Source organism: Narcine bancroftii, chromosome 4 (assembly GCF_036971445.1).
Source record: "Narcine bancroftii isolate sNarBan1 chromosome 4, sNarBan1.hap1, whole genome shotgun sequence".
NCBI classification, from domain to species: Eukaryota; Metazoa; Chordata; class Chondrichthyes; order Torpediniformes; family Narcinidae; genus Narcine; species Narcine bancroftii.
The window spans coordinates 73,980,789-73,998,598 of NC_091472.1; the positions used below are offsets into that span (position 1 = coordinate 73,980,789).

Genomic DNA, 17,810 nt, shown 5'->3' on the forward strand with positions numbered 1-17,810 from the left:
CAGAATTTTGATTTCATGAGGATTGTCCTGGGGAGAAGGAAGAGAAGCACAGTATTAACCTCAAGCTTTTTAGGCTTGATTAAAGTACTTTCCTCCCTCATCCCTTTTCTCCCACCTTTTTTAAAAGAAAATCACAAGCACATTTAAAAAATAATAAAAGAACAAACCTCCTAAAGTAGGGTGCTAGCTGCCGACTCCAAATCATGGACAAGAGCATGACTTGTCTGCCTGCCACCTAGTTTTTTTATTCTGCAAGAAGGTTTGTGATTAGTGCAGCTTTTGTTCAATTATGCTGTGATTATTCCACTGCACTGTAATTGACTGGGGAGATATGCTAATGCCTGTCATTTGGGGTGATAAAGGATGAGTGGAGGATGCAATGCATTATTTAGCCAGCTATGTGATAGATGAGAGATGCTCAGAGTGCTCTAATTGCTGAGAAGAGGTTAAGCTGAGGGAAGGGATGAATTAGAAATGAGCTTTATAACCTTTTTAACAGACCCACAAAAAATAGAATTTTTGACAATCTGCTTAAAGAGGAATTATTAAAAAGTACCCCAAAACAGTTGGTCAAATTTTAAACGCTTCTTTCACCTGGGTGTTTGGTGTCTATTTAAATATATTTTGAGATGTGGGAACTAATGTCAGGCCTGGCATTAATCAGCCAAGCTCACTGTTCTCGAGAACTTGTCATCCGATACTCCCTCTGTGTGGTGAGTTCCATTATTTAGACATGGTGACAATGAGGAATGGTGTCCAAGAACAGAAATGTGATTTGAACAAGAGCTCTAAAATTGCATGCCACCAACACCTGCTGTACTTGTTCTTGGAGTCAATAAAGGTTTTGAGTTTGGAGGTGCTGTTACAGAAACTTTGACAATATTCTGAAGTGTTTTTTTATTGATACCACTCACTGAAGCCATGATATACATGCCAGTAATGGAAGGAAGTTAGTGCCAACTCGACTGTTTTGTCCTGAATAGTATTGAGAATCCTAAATATTATTTGAGATCTGATCTCAACTCTGTACCTGAACGTTAAAAAAACAAAAGAGATGGTTGTCGACTTCAGGAGGGCCCAGGAAGATCAAGCTCCCCTGACCATTGACGTCTCAACTGTTGAGGCCGTCGAGAGTATCAAGTTTCTCGGAGTGCACCTGGTGGAGTATCTCTCCTGGTCCCTTAATACCAGTTCCATAGCCAAGCAAGCCTCTCTACTTGCTGCGAAGGCTGAAGAAAGTTCATCTCCCACTCTCTATCCTCACTACATTCTACAGAGGATGTACTGAGAGCATCCTGTGCAACTGTATCACCACCTGGTTTGGAAGCTATACTACCTCGGACCAAAAGACCCTGCAGAGGATTGTGAATTCAGTGGAAAAGACCATTGAGGAACCTCCTGCTATCGCAAAGGAATTTAGCTCTCTTGACCGTCTGAAGTCCAGAGTAGAGGAGTCCTGGTAAAACCCAAATATTAATGAACAGATTATTGGTGAGGAGGCGTCATTTGATGCCACACCTAATGATTCCTTTCATTAATTTGCTGATCATGGAGAAAAGAGTTAATGGGATGGGAAATCCTCATTTGGCTTTGTCCTGCTTTTTATGGAAAATGAACAGACGAAGGTGTTTCTCTCTAAAAACATGATGTTGTGTTTGGTCATGTCAGTCTTGGTGAGATCCAGTACTCTAGATCTAGAATACCGAATGGTGAAGTGCTACCTCAACTATCTACCATGAATTTGGATTAATTAATGAATATCTCCAATGTCTTGAACTACTACAAGCACGTTGACTCAATGATCATGAAAGTTCACCAACACATCTACGTCTTCAGCAGACCAAGGAAGTTCAACATGTCCCCTTGTCCCTCAACAAATTTTACAGGCCGTTGAAAACAGACTTGCTGGATGCATCTCAACATGGTATGGGAGCTAATCTTCTCAAGAAGCTACAAACGGTAATGAAAATGCAACTCAGAACATAACACAAACTTCCTTCCCATCCATGGATTCCATCTACATCTCCCACTGTTTGAGAAAGGCTGCCAACATACTGAAGACTCATCACACCCCAGGCACACACTCTTCACATTCCCCCCATTGGGGAGAAGTCTTAAGAGTGTGAAAACACACATCAACAAGCTTAAAGTCAGTTTCTTCCCCACAGCCCTCAGGCTCCTGATAACTCTAAAACAGTGCTCTCATTCTGCCTTTGCTAATTGACCCTTTTTATTGGAATCCTATACTCTGTAAATACTCTGTAAATATGAATATTAGATGTAGTAACCTGTTAGTTACGTATTTTGTGGCAAAGTTGAACAACTTGCTTTCAAAGCATTATTGCGTCTGGTGGAATGGTAAGTATTGCCCTGCAGGTTTCATTCAAGATGACATTAGACCGTGGACCAGCGGTACCTATAAAGCAACTTCTCCAACTTGAAAGAACAGTTTTTAAAAAAAAAATATTTAGCTTGAACTGTTCTGGGACAAATCCATTTACATAGAACAAATTAGCAATAGTGGATCCCGCATTCATCATTTTTATGAATTGAATCCACTCAATGTCAACAGTTGTATTTTGAAGACTAGCAGCTTCCAAATGAAATGTTTTCTAATGCAACCATTTCTCTGTAGTCTGCCCACACATTTGCAGAGCTCATTAGCAAGAAAGCTTGTTAAAGATAACGGTTGTAAAAGTTAAACAACATATTGGTCCAGATTTTATGATCAGCAGAAAAAGCATGATCTGGACAATGGTTTTGTATACACTTAAATTTTGTCCTTCTCTCCTATGAATAAACCCAGTTTGCCATTACTGGTGACCATATAGATTCCATCTAGAAATTTGCTAAGCAGCAAACGAAAGTGGGGAATCCCAAACTAGGGATGAAAAAAGTCATATATTTTAGTTAAATTTTACAAAATGAAAAAATAGGTTCAATTATTCTTCGATCTGAACTGCCATTTATTTATAAAAGAAAATGTTTATTATATAAGAAATAAAAAGTACCATAAGGGAATAAATCATAGATGTAACCTCTTCAACCTACCATACCCATGCTGAACATTGTACTTTTCTATGTCGGTGTCATTTACCTGCATTTGGTCTTTGCCTTGTAATCATCTTCCACACTTCAGAGCTTTGCTCAAGCAAGAGACAGGCTTCAGTGTTAATTACGTTCAGTGTTGTTCAAATGAGTGAGAAAATGCTCACCTGGTTTCTTCTTTGTCTATTCATAAAATCAATTTCAGGATCTTCACTTTATGTTTCAATGAGTTTGCTTCTGATACTCTTGCCCCTAATGCTATATGCGTGTTCTTAATCACATGCTGTGGCAATGGTTAAATTGTCAAAAACACCATAGTTTCTACGTTTTATGCTGAAATTGCTGACAGTGCCAGCACTTGTGGTCAATTAATGCTGCCTAATCTACTGAGTTCCTCAACTCCTCCTTGTTCTCTTGATCCTTGTCCGCCTGGGGAAAAGATGGAGTGAAAGCAGGAGTGTGTGAAATGGAGATGTGGTTAAAGGCTTTAAAACAACTGGTGAAGCCACCTTTTTTTGAAGAAAGAGGGCAATTCTGGTGTGCTGGAGTGGAAGGCCTCATATCAGGAGCAGATGTTGAAGAATTGGGAGAAAGGAATAGCATCCTTACAAGAGAGAAGATGGGAAGAACTGTGGCCCAGGTAACTTGGGAATGGCGTTTTGTAATGAACTTTGAGCACATCTTGAACAAGTTTCCTTCAATCCATCCAAGAATACTTTAATTACATTCAAAAACTGACTCCTCAGGAAATTCAAGTAATCATAACATTCTTTTGCTTTCTTTCACGTTCAATGTCAGTTGTATAAAATCTGAAATTGTTATTCTGCGTGTAGTTTCTGTAGTTCATAGGCAACACCCTCTTGTACAGCAGATTAAATGTCATACTTCATTTTTTTGCACATGGGAATCATTTTGTTCATAAATAAGCAGTTTAACAACTCATTATTCACCAATTTCGAGTTTAGCTGATGGAAATTTTGTTTTAAAATGAGTCTTAAATTCACTTCCTGGTTCAAGTGCAAAATTTATATATTTAAGACCCTATATTAGTTTTGAAGTAGAACTTGTTTACCAAAGTTTTCATGTCATATGAGCTCTTAGACAGAGGAATATTGAATGACGTGTGATGGTGTTCATCATTTTGTGGCATTACAGCGGAGTGATATTTTACAATTAAAAGTTAATAACAATGTAATTTAACTTGTCTCTCTTTGGCTTGGCTTCGCGGACGAAGATTTATGGAGGGGGTAAATGTCCACGTCAGCTGCAGGCTCATTTGTGGCTGACAAGTCCGATGCGGGACAGGCAGACACGGTTGCAGCGGTTGCAGGGGAAAATTGGTGGGTTGGGGTTGGGTGTTGGGTTTTTCCTCCTTTGCCTTTTGTCAGTGAGGTGGGCTCTGCGGTCTTCTTCAAAGGAGGTTGTTGCCCGTCAAACTGTGTAATGTTGTAATGTTCATAAAATGGGCATTTTCCATTTTCATAATGACACACAGGGAGGCTAGTTGCCACATTGAATCTGTGCCACTTCTCAACATTTCCAGCTCTCTCAGAAATCTATTCTCTCTCATATGCTCATCAACACCTGCCTGATTCTCCCATTGGTCCTACAATTCTCAGTGTGCAAAATTACATTAATTGATAAACCCTTTCTTCAGGCAGGCTATTCAGAAAGCATATTAAAAAGTCAAAAATAATTTATTTAAATAGTACGCTTGATATACCTTCCTCTGAGACCATCAAGACAATAATCTGAAGGGGGGGGGTAGTGGGGGAGGCTTAAGAAGGATAATCTCAGAGGTCAGTAACCTCTTTTAAGGGGTAATGATGTTCTAGCAATTCTGGCCACATCATTGTGACCTCTTGGTTTTAGGGTGAAAATTGTTATCTTATTCAAGGTAATTTGCGAGAATTTTTTTTTCTGATTCAAGTCTTGTATAATAGGGGATTGCTGGTAACTTTATCCCACATACATCCTTGGCTCTCCACCGCTCGAGTTAACCAGTTTCCTGTTCAGCACTTCTGTTATCCAATGGAAATGCAAGAAGGGCCCTCAACATTTTAAGATTGAGGTCAAATTTGTCATCTTCCATCTGGTTGTAATGGGTTTCATGCTGACAATTTACATCACTTATTTTCACTCGGTAAAAGATGCTAGTGAGGAAACAAAGGTATTAAATTTTTGTAACGAATTTTGTTCCACAGGAAGAAATGGAAAATTTATTAATTTTCCTGCCAATTTCCACCTATTCATATAATTTATCTCTGACCTTTACTTTTTGAATTCTCTCTCTCTATTTCTGTGCATTGTTTGGGATTAATGTGCAATATAAGCTCTGACTTCTCTAGCACCTTGACTGCCCAATCTGCAATTCTGTTTCCCTTATGGATTCTATTCAGATACCCTTCTTTTCCCATCTCCTTCATATCTGCTCTGATACCACTTCCTTTCTTCTGTTTGCAATTTTTTTTCCACCCAAGGTTTCCCTTAGTTGATGGAGCTAACGATTACATATTGTGCTCTTTCACCCCTTGAGTTCAACTAGCAACCAGTGTATTCCACATTCACCTGTCCATGTATTTATTTATTTTTAAGGCTTGCAGCAGGGTAACAGGCCCTTTCGGCCTGTTTTTAAAGGTTGGGAGGAAACCAGAGCTCCCAGGGAAAACCCATGCAGACACACAGAGAATGTACAAACTCCTTAAAGACAGAACTGGATTTGAATCCGGCCCCGATCGCTGGCATTGTAACAGCATTGTACTGACCACTACACTAACCATGCCAATCCTCTAACATTTCTGGTACATATAATATGATGCAATTTGTCAAAAATATCCTCCTTGAATCTTTTTTTAAGCATTCTGATGGGACTGTCTCCTGCACAGGATCTTTGCTCATTCTTCATTTGCCACCAACACCTGTCCTTGAAGAATATTACTCTGCAAGACATAAATCTGCCTTTAAACCTCCTCCCTTTCCAATTAGCGAAAGTCTTTTGGTTTAAGCACTGCATTTATTGCTCACATTGCAAATTCTTGTCCATTGGGGCGACCAGAAGCAGATTTGGTGATTGCTTTGCAGAATACTTAATTTTGACTCTAAGCTTGATCACAGGTTTCTGGTTTCCTGCCACTTGAAATTCCTTTTCCATTTCAACTGACTATCTTTGCCCCTGTGCATTGAAACTAAACCTAAGATGGGGAACAGCTCTTCATTTTTTGACCAGATACATTCGACTTCTGGACCTTGTGCAATGAATTCCACAATTTCAGTTAAGATTCACCTGTTCCTATTTTCGCCATGCCTAGTGTTTTATTACAGGCCTGTTTTGACTTTAGTAATGCATCCTGTGACCTTTTGTTCTTCTTTTGCTGGATCTTAAAACCCGTTTTGTGTAACTTTTTCTTTTTGTTTTCTGAACATGCTTCCTGACTTACTGAACTTTTCTGCCATTGTGGTTTTTATTCCAAATTTAAAATCTAATTGATACTATGTTAATTAGTTGCTAATTATCATCGTCAGTATTATATGTAATTTGGTGAGTTAACAAATCACCAGCACCCACAGCAGACTATAGTTTTGAGGCTTTGGATCAAGAGGTTGGTATCGTCAGGGTTCATGGAAGTCATAAGCCCCTTTTACACTGGCACCGTGTCCTAGTAATTAACGGTCAATCTACCAGTTAAGGGCTCAGTGTGAAAGCTCCTTATTCAGCTCGCAGGCGTGGACTGCCTGGGTAGGTTGTATCATTCCTAGGGTCCTTTGACACCTGCAGGCTGATTAGCCCAGTGTGAAAGAGACACGGACTATACAGGGACAAAGTAGTGACGTGTTGATGACATTTTTGCATGAGTGCAGGAACGTGAAGGAAACAAAAGATTAACAAGAAGATTATAAACTTTGCCGACTTTTATAAATTTCTAAAAGACTGTGGGAAAGTCACTGCAGGAGAAACGGAGAGCGATAGCGCACCTGCCCTCCCACAATTCCCTGCAGCAGACAAGCCCCTCCATGAGTGCTCCGTGCATTCAGCCCTTTCTCTGCTGCAGGGAATTCTGGGAAGGCAGGACCACTATCACTCTTTCCTGAAGTCTTTATAAGTGGTGCACTATTGCTGCTACCACTTTTCCATGGTCCTTAATAAATTTATAAAGGTTTATATCGGTGCATTCAGCCCTTTCTCTGCTGCAGGGAATTCTGGGAAGGCAGGACCGCTATCACTCTTTCCTGCAGTCTTTATAAATGGAGCACTATTGCTGCTACCACTTTTCCACGGTCCTTAATAAATTTATAAAGGTTTATATCGGTAGGCACAACAACAGGAGCTGAAGTGCTCATACTGTGCTGTACTTAATGCTTAATTGTGTTATTATAAGGCATGATTAATTTTGTTTAAATACAAAATCATAATACATGGATCAGGATTTAGAATAGATCCACCATCGCTCGATGCATCGCCAGTGGAGGATAGACTTCCCAATCCCCGGGGATGCTGTGTGATGAGTGTGAAAGGACGCAGAGAATGGTTAACAGCAGTCCAGTGTGAACAGCAAAAACGGTTTGCTTAACCAGTTAACGGAACAGCCAATCTGCTGGTTAGCCAGTGTGAAAAGGGCTATTGTAAAACATTTTCAACAAGAGGAAATGCTATATAAATGCAAATTGTTGTAGTACTGCAAGATAAATTGAGCATTAAATCCAAAATTATTGTTAATGATCTTTTCAATGTCAGTTACTTTTTACTGTCATGCAAGTTCTTTTGGCTCATGTTGAAATGGAAACTTTTCTTCCCTATTCTTGTCTTGGTGCTAATCAAATTGTTTTTGGCAAAAGGGCTTATAAATTTAAAGTTTATTAAAGTTTATTAAAGAGCACAATATGTAATCGTTAGCTCCATCAACTAAGGGAAACCTTGGGTGGAAAAAAAATTGCAAACAGAAGAAAGGAAGTGGTATCAGAGCAGATATGAAGGAGATGGGAAAAGAAGGGTATCTGAATAGAAATTATTTAAAGTTACAATTGCTGAATATTTTCCAATGTGCACAAGATGTAATGCTGACTGAGATTTCTATTAACAATGGGTAATTTGGGTAATATCTCTCAGCTGGAATTTTCTAATTATTTTGCAAGGGCAACAAATGAATTAGTAGCTTCCTTTGTTACAATCTAGTAGATGCAAGTAATGAGGAACTTGTTGAGTGAATTGGAATGTGAAACTCTATTTACTTTTGTATTGTTTCCACTCATTTCTCATTTTCATTCAAAATTTATTATTTAGCAAAACTACAAGCTTCTGTCAGAGAATGCATGGACAATCCGTCATCATCAAAATGTCAAATTAAATTTGAGTTTTAAATGGTTATCCCTCGGGAGATTTTTCTCTGCCAATGTTCTTAGAACTTACGATTATGCTGCTACTACAGCCTCATTACTAAACAAAAATCTGAATAAATAATGGATGGGAAGGAGAGAACAAAATGAAATGATGTAATCAATTATGTAATGTATTGCAGTAAAAGGTGAATGACAGAAGAATTTTCAAGGCAAATAGTGATAATTCAACAAGGAAACAAAAATATCGGGGAAAAGAGATATAAATGGGAGATGTGGAATGAATTTCTGCAATAAAAACAGAAAAGTTATATAGATGATCATTATCTGAAATTGATGGGTTTAGAAGTTGTAATATGCCCATTCAGAAGATGTTACTATTTCTATAGTTTCATTGGAACAGTATAGAAGGCCAAGGATAGAGAGGTCAGTGGAAATCAACCAGTGAATTAAAGCGACAGGTGAATAGAAACTCATCTCAGTGTATCGCAGAAATGTTTTGCAAAGCAGTCATCCAAACTCCACTTGTTCTTGTCAATGAAGAAAAGATTATATTATGGGAAAGAAATTCTGTAAATTAAATTGCAATTTGTACAGGTAAAAGACGTAAACTTCTGAAGTATTTGACGTCTTCAGTGATGGAAAAGGAAGATGTAAAATGACAAGTGCTGCATCTCCTGTAGTTGCAAAGGAAATGCAAGGGGAAGAAGGGTAGGCATTGATGAAGGTGGAAGAGTAAAACAGTATGTACCAAAGGGAATGGCTCTTTTTGGAATACTGGAAAAGTGGAGGAAAAGACATGTTTCTCAATCTCAGAAATGCTCGAGGAATCATATTTTGAATATGGAAGCCATATTTTCTCCTCTCACCCCTTCCATCATTTCCTTTTTGTCCTCACATCTACTCTACAGATCAGTCTCAAAAATTTCCAGTTAATGTAATTATTTAAAGTTACAATTTGTTTTTAAAACTACAACTAAGTAAGTTTTTAATCAATTTATGTGCTGTGATAGAAAGCTGAAAATATACTGTGAGATGGGAGGACTGCTTCTGTTTGAGCCAAAGTAAATTCTGGCATTGGTCAAACAATGCAATGCAAAGGCTACAGAAACATTATTGATTCATTTGAAAGCAAACTGCTCTGATTTCTTTAAGGAAACAATTGTTGTATTATATCAAAATAATATATGCAAGTCCAAGAAACCTAGTCGAGCAATGGTTTCTACAGCTCATCTCATGTCTGGGTCAATTATATACAACTTACGATGAGAAGTGAGTACCTCCATTTGTTTGTATTTTTATGGACAGTTTTATGCCAGATGTGGTGAACACCGACTGCATTGACGTGGTAATGACTGGAAACTGCAATTCATTGCATTTTAATTAACCAGAACACCAACTGTGCATCTAATGGAAGAAGAGCAACTTTACTAGTTTAATGTATTTTTAACTATGCAATTATTTAATTCATGTTATTTACTCTCATTGTGAGTGAATGTAATCTTAAATGGTGGGATTTTTCATCGGCTCAAAATAAACCACTTAATGTGGACAGTACAAAGGAAGAAGAAACCCATTTCTTGGCGCAGTGGATTTTTGATCAGAAACAGAATTGAGATGATGTTCCTTTGGTTTAAAATGTGGGGGGAAAAAAGGAAAAAATGCCGTACTTCAACTGCTAACAATGGGAACTGATGGATGATCTTGCTGTTTAAAGTTAAAACTTTTGTTAGCTCTTGTGAGAAATTTCTGCCAAAACATTATGTTTATTGACTCTGAACATATTAGAGTGTTCTTAATCATAGTACAATGTACTTTAACCCTGAATTTTTCACGATTTGGCCAACAAATGTGATGTGGTAACTTTTGCGCATTGTAATGGGTTGGTTTGAGTGGCTGAGAATTGCCAAATGTGCTTGAGATAGTTAAGTTGGAGCCCTCTTTCAAACACCAGACCAAACAAAATTATCCTCATAGTTTGATGTGAAGTGAGAGCTTGGACTAGGATTGAATGGATATATCCATTATTTTCTTTCAGTACATTAACAGCTGGAAAGTGGTAATTTATCTGCAATGCAATTGAGCTCAGGCTACCAAAACCATCTGAATTGAAATACAAGATGGGCAACCAAATGTTGATATTAAGTTACCCATTGGCATTATATTTATCCAGGAGGCAAGCAGCAAAGAGAAACTGCTGTGTCTATCTGTGTGGCAGTGATCACAGACCACACTGAAATGTTCAGCTGCTATTCTTGCACTGAGACACTGCAGTAGGTTTGTGCTGAATACTGAGTTAATAATACAATACAAATTAAACAGAAAGAAGGGTATACATACAGCTTAAACAGTTGATACTTACTTTAAAGTCAGGAAAGCGAGTTTTTGGTAATTGTATAGTTTTATTTTTCTGTCTATTATTAGTTTATTTATTAGTTTACAGTTGACCCTGGTATTACGAGGCGGTGGGGGGGAGGGGGTTTGCATTACTAGAAAATAGGCTAAATCATCATTTTCCGTCATGTTAAGCCACTTTATCTGCACATGCATCAAGAAACACAAGTTTGAGAAAAAAATACACTTTTTTTTACATAAATTCTGCGAGAGTGGATCTTGTTCTTTATCTCAAATTTTGTCCAATGATTTGTGAATTCTGCAAGGGGAAATTTTTGTGACCTGAATTTTTACAACAGGATCATCTAAATCTGGAGTCACTAGGTTCACAGCTTCTAGTTTATCCTTTTGATTAAATCAGCATTTAAAATTACAGTTGGATTTTATTTATGTACTAATAATATGGAATCATCGCTTCTCGGCCTTTTGGCTAAGATCAAGTGTAATAATGTGGAATATAATTAGAATATTAAAGAAATAGTGGTTGGTGGGGGCAGTTGAGTTAAACTGAATTGGTACAAAGTCGAAGAAAAGTGATAATTTTCTGAAAATCTTTAATTCCTAACTACAAAGGGATTCACTGAAATCATTTAAAAGAGGAATCATAACTCATTTAATTCTCATCCTCTCATTTGTTTAATATTCGCTGTTCAGTGGCACTTTTTCCTTCTGTTCATCAGCTTAACCCAGCACTTTTTTTCTACCCAAAAAGCCTCCCCCCCCCCCCCAGTTTTCTTGTTGAAATAGGCTCTCTTCTCAATTCTATTTCATGCTGTTGCAGCTCATTGTGTTCCTGGTGGAAATGTTTCTTTTGTGTACATAAATAGGAATTTGTTGCCTTGTAATTTCCTATCAACGTTAACCCCAGGTTGAAATCTATTGCATCAGTACATATTTCATATTGCATCAGTACATCTGACTCAGAGGTTACTCATGCGTGAAGTACTGGAGAAAGCAACCTGGTGAAAGTGAACAGCAAATGTTGGCCTTCACTTTTCCTGTCCATTATGGTTGCATTGGCACAATTGATCTTGTGCAATTTTATGGAATCTGAAGTTAGATAACCCTATAGTTTATCTTAACTATGCCACTGCTTTTCAAAATTTTTTGTTTGAGAGATTGAAGTGCGTCAAGATGTCTTTGACATTTTAAACAACTAGACTGACCATTGCAATCTTACTTATCGATGAATTCGTTTACCTCAGTTTAAAAAAAATTCACCTCAATTGATAAAACATGCCAGAACTGAAAAGATGGAAAATAACAAGGGAGTGCTGAAAATTTCAGACTTGGTAAGAAAATGAATACTTTTTCACAGAAATCAAGGGGAAGTGTGTTGGTTAATTTTCCAGGAATCTGTTATCTTTAAAAGCCTATCTACAGATTTACACATTGCATCAAAATCATTGAGGACACTTGGGCCATGAACTGATTTCATTGAGAGTTTTGGAGGAATGTTGGAGACTGCTTTGTCCCTTGATCTTTCTTCCAGTTCTTATTTTGTACCCAACTATTTATTTTGCATTGCTTTTTGAATGAGTATTTTAAAGAGTTTTATTGTATTCATTAAATTAAATTTAAGAGCAGTAGATACAGAAATGCCTATTGTAATATGTGAGCACATCAATAAACTACTGTAATATCAACAGTTGATCTGTTCAGTAGTATCGTATAGTTATTTTGTTAGAAAATTAATTTTTGATGGCACAGGGCTTTTCTGGTCTTAAAAACAGTCTTTCTTGCAGTGTAACTGACCCACAACCCAAAATGTTCGACCACCCCCGGACTACAGAGTTTAACGGGGCACAGGAGGTGGAGGGGGTAACAGCATCCATGAATGCTCAGTGTCTCCAACGGGACGCTCGTTTGCTTCTTTTTGTCTTGATAAAGGCACTATACTGGTACAATCTTTTTGTGTACCTTGACATGACAAATAAGCGAAAAAGATGTGTTTGTATATTTTGTATATGGCAAGGAAATGAGAATGAATAGTTAAAAAAAAATCAGGGGAATAAAAGATTTCTTACTTGAAATAGAAATAATTAATTTAGTTTGACTTTTATAATGAAAGCAGCACGTGCTGGAAATGGACAGCAAGCCATGCGGCATCCATAGAAAATTAAGGATTTAACATTTCAATTGATGAAAGATCTCTTTCCACAGATGCTGACTGACTTGCTAAGGGTAAGCAGCATTTCCTTCTTTCATTTCAGGCATCTGGCACTGGCAGAGTTGTTTATAATTTTGTTCATTGTTAGCATCTACAATTCTCACTTTCATATTAATTGGACATTTATTCAGAAAATGTCTCGTTAGATTTCGTTGCTTTCAAACAGATGTATTGTTTTATTTAAAAGGATCTGGTTTTCCCTTGAGATTCTGGAAAATTCATTGCAATCTTCATCTCTGGATTAACCATGAAAATTGACACCACCATTTCAAAAATGATAACCTGGGGTATTATGCTGAGTCTGTAGATGTGCAGTGAACCTGCATCACCAGTTATTTCAACAGCACAATGATATCAATTGTAGAAAACATGTAGCATGTTTTATTTGGACCAGTACATGGGGAAAATCTGTTAGTCTCTGTTTAGTATCTTTTCAGTTGAGTTGGCCTCAAAATTTTTTGATTTGAGTTTAAGGCTCTACCCTTTTTTAACTACCCTCTCAGGGAAAACATTTTGTTTCTTTGTACTCTTTGAAATCCTGGTAGGAATGAAAAAAATGTGTTTTTTTCTCTCCGATTTTAAGCTACAAACATGATATTTAAGACACAGGGTTCAAGCACAGTGTATGGTAAATGCAAATGATCAATCGTTTGTGTTTATGTAACTGAATGATCAAAATCATAACATCAGTCGCTTTTTGAATTTTGAATCCCTGAAGGGGAACAATTGTTTGGAAGGTACACACTTTCTGTCCTTTTCTTGATTGAGGCTCAAATTAAGAATCTTGAGAAGATAGTATTCAGTAACTTTTGTATTAAAAAAATCTATCAAAGTCCATGGAAGTAAGTCTGACTCCCATCTACTCATAGATAGATGGTCTTTGGAGATAAATAGCTGCATCCCACTTGAAAGGTCACATACAATCTCAGGAAGAGCTATAACACCTTCCAAAAAATCTGGCAACCTTATTTAGAGCATATAGGTACCTGTCTGGTGCCAAATATAGGGTTACAATTGCTACTGGATAGTCAGTAGACCTCTGTAAAGATTTTAACACTGTGGTATTATTGTGTCTCCAAGTTTTACTGTACGCACGGACAATGGGATGCTTTTTTCGTGTTTCTTTTTCTTCGTTCTTTCTCAGTTTCATAGGACTTGTATAGAGGGGAGGGGGTAGAGGGAGGGGTTCTCATGATGTTTTGTATTTGGTTTTATTCTTGATTGTTAAATATGTTTAAAATGATAAATAAAATATTACCAAAAAATCTATCAAACTAAGAAAACATGTGTAATGTATGTAGTTATATAATTCATTCATAATTTGACAAATATTTAGCATTATTCATGATCCAGTGAAGAATCTGATTGAAAATTAGAATAAATCACAGAACAATAGAAGTTGAGTGATAAACTTGTTTCAGTATAGCTGCAGATCAATCAGCTCCTTGAGCCTACTTCGCTATTCATTGGTGATCAGTTTCATAACTGCCCACCTTGGTTCTGTAATCCTCAATACACTTCCTTGGCCCAAAAAGTTGATTAATTCCAGTTTTGAAATGTTCTAGTCCCAGTTTCAGCAGCTTGTTTCATAGCATGGCAACAGGCCCTGCAACTCATCTTGTCCTATTCAGGCAATAGGGCAATACACTTGTACCTGTCTTCATCAATTCCACGGGCAGATTGTTCCAAATATTCACCATCCTCTTTGAGACCATTGAGTCTCTATTAAATTTTTATGTTCTCAACTGAAATCTATCCCCTCCAGTTTTAGATTATCCTATTCTGGATTTAAAAATAAAGGCTTTTGCTATGTATCTTACTTCAATGCCCTTCATGATTTTATAAACCTTATAAGACCCCATTTTCAGCTCCTAGGCTTCAGGAAGAAAAGCCCACCTCATCTAGCTTCTCCTAATAATTCAGGCCTACTAATTCTGTTAATATATTTATGTATATTTTTTATACCCTTTCCTCAGCTGGCTGAGCAGAAATGTGCACAATACTCCAAAATGTGGGCTCACCTACACCTTGTACATTTGTAATATGACGTCTTTGTTCCTGTACTCAGATCAGAGCCCTAACTAATGAAAGCAAGCATGACAAGCTACTTCAGCTCCCTGTCTACTTGCATCGCCATACTTCTGGAACTATGTGCTTGTACCCTTTGGTCCCTTTAAGACCCTTTCCAGAATCCCACCATTTAACTTGCAAGTCATGCCCTGGTTTAACCTACTTGTGCAAGTTGAATTTTATCTACCATTCCTTGGCCCAATTTCCTAGTTCATCGTAATCATGTTGTAATTGTAGATGACCTTCTTCAGTGTCCATTATACCACCAATTTTGGAGTAATCCAGGATCATTCAGAGTCCCTTTTTTTGAAACTTCTCATTTGGAAAACTGGTTCTCCTGAATTCAATATTTTCTTAATGCTGAACAAACAATGGGTGGCATGGTTAGCCTCAGCGGTTAGCACAATGCTATTATAGTGCCAGAGACCTGGGTTTGAATCTGTCGCTTGTCTGTAAGGAATTTGTAGGTTCTCTCCATATGTGTGAGTTTCCTCCAGGTTCTCTGCTTTCCTCCCACCTTTCAAAACGTATGGGGGTTATAGCTTAATTGGGCTCTTTGGCCAGTCCGGAAAGGCCTGTTACTGTGCTGTATAACTAAATTTAAAGTCAAGCACACATTTAGTGAATGTGCTCTTTATTTAACTCTTAGCCTTGCAATAATCTGCAAATCTATTATAACCTTTCTGAAAATGTTGTGTGTCATGACAGAATTGCCTGGAACCTTGTCTAGGACTGAATACATGGAATATAGCTAAAGCACTTTGCACAACCAGGGCAGGTGAGAAAATAGCTCATAGAAAAATGAAAAAACACCGAGTTGGGGTAAAGTGTAGACACTTCTGAGTAATGCAAGATAGAAAATGTAAGCGGAAAAGATTATTGCTGGGATCATTTTGTTCATAATTTCTAAAAAACTATATTGATTTTTAAAATGAAAAACAGTTTCTGAATTTCCTATATTTCCTATGTCACCAGGACATTAATAAACTGTAAGAGAGCTAATACCATGAGTTTCTCTTTGTCTATGTGTAAGCAATAATATTTTGGTCATGAAACTTCTGAGCCATTAAATGAAAAATACTGCATTTTTGTAGTTTAACTCTTTCACCCTTCTAAACTACGGAATTACCCGGAGTCATAGTTATACAACACAGAATCTTAGGCCCAACTCATGCATGTCAACCATTTGATTGCATTTGCCCAAAGTCAACTAAATCTTTCCTATCCTTTTCTAAGTGTCTTTAAAACATTGTAATTATACCCACCTCAATAGCTTCACCTGGAAGCTCGTTCCATATACCCACCATCCTCTGTGTAGCCAAAAAATTCCCCTCAAGTACCCTTTTTAAATATTTTCCCATTCACCCAGCACCTATACCTTCAAGTCTTAGCCTTTAGTACCCTTGGGGAAAAAGACTGTCATCATTCAACCAATTACGCCAATCATGATTTATGTACCTCTAGTGATAATGGGTTTATTGAATATAAATTACACAATGTACAATGTGCTGAAATTCTTGCTAAAGCTAAACGGGTACTTAATCAAAAGAAAACTACAATAATGTACATTAAATTAAAAAGATGGTAATACAAAATATGATAAATGAATACTCTAAAACACTCCTCAGCCTCCTATGTTCCAAAGGAAAATCTGTCCAAGCCTATCCAGCCTCTTCTTACAACTCAAGCCCTCCAACCTCAGAAAAGTCATCTTGAATTTTTTTCCACATCCATCACAATTTAATGACACTCTGCCAATACCTAGGTGACCAGAGCTGCACTCAATTCTCCAAGTGTAGTCTCACCACTGTCTTGAACTGCTGTAATATGTTGTCTCAATTCCTGTATTTAATGCCGTGACTGATGAAACCAAGCATCCTAAAAGGCTTTTTCACTACCCTGTCTATCTGCATCGATGTTGTTAGATATCTAAGTTATTTGCATTCCTAAGTCTCTTTGTACAATACTTTATAGGGCCCAGCCGTTTAGTGTGTTACTCCTGCCCTGCTTTAACTTGCAAAAATACAACAATATTTGTCCAAATTATATACCATCTTAGTATATCTTTTTCACTCTTCACTATACTCTAGAGTTGACTGCAAACTTAACAATCGTAAGTTACCTATATCACCAGGACATAGGCAATAGCTTGAATAGTCTGAATAGGCATGAGATTGTCTGATGTCGGAAGCTAAGCAGGCTCAAGCCTGGTCAGTACTTGAAGGGGAGACAACCTAGGAACACCAGGTGCTGTAGCTTTCTGTGAGGGGTGCTGGACTGTGATGGATTATGTTATATTTTATGTTGTGTGTATATATATATATATATATATATATATGTTTTAAAGGAGATAAATTGTGGGGTTTTTTTTGAGTGCAGGTCACAAACAAACAATTCACAACACACATCTCATTTAAAATCTCAGAGCTCTGCTCAAGTCAGACCGTCCAGGTTCCCAGTGCTTTTGAAAGGAAATGGAAACTGCTTTGCTGAAGGACTTCACAAGAAGGTGTTAATTGGACATGCTGTGGAGTAATGGATTATTGATTTGAAAAGCAACAGATGAACAGACTCGAGATTGGGTCCAGTGCCACAATCTGTCTGAAAGTAGTTTTCTATTCTAAGAAGGTCATGTGTGTGACACACAGAGAGAGAGAGAGAGAGAGAGAGAGAGAGAGAGAGAGAAAGAGATTGCTGGTTTTCTGCAGTGGCTTTTCAAAGCTTGTTTGAAACCCCATTTTGAAGGCGGGTGATGAGTTCTGAGTTCAGCCTGTTCAAAGCCCATGTGGTCCATAGT

The 17,810-nt window shown here is 37.5% G+C and overlaps 1 protein-coding gene across 6 annotated transcripts in view; it reads left to right on the plus strand.

Moving 5' to 3' along the window:
* The window catches only part of LOC138760684 (AT-rich interactive domain-containing protein 1B-like), a 521,279-nt gene that overhangs the window by 303,902 nt on the left and 199,567 nt on the right, over window positions 1-17,810 (plus strand). Inside the window, exon 1 of one of the 6 annotated variants that reach the window (XM_069931624.1) lies at window positions 11,805-12,065. The exons of the other annotated variants lie outside the window; for them this stretch is intronic. Within the exon in view, the coding sequence (XP_069787725.1) occupies window positions 12,027-12,065 (39 nt within the window). The 5' untranslated portion in view covers window positions 11,805-12,026. Of the gene's footprint in view, window positions 1-11,804; window positions 12,066-17,810 lie in introns of those variants that run through there. 6 annotated transcript variants of the gene reach the window in all.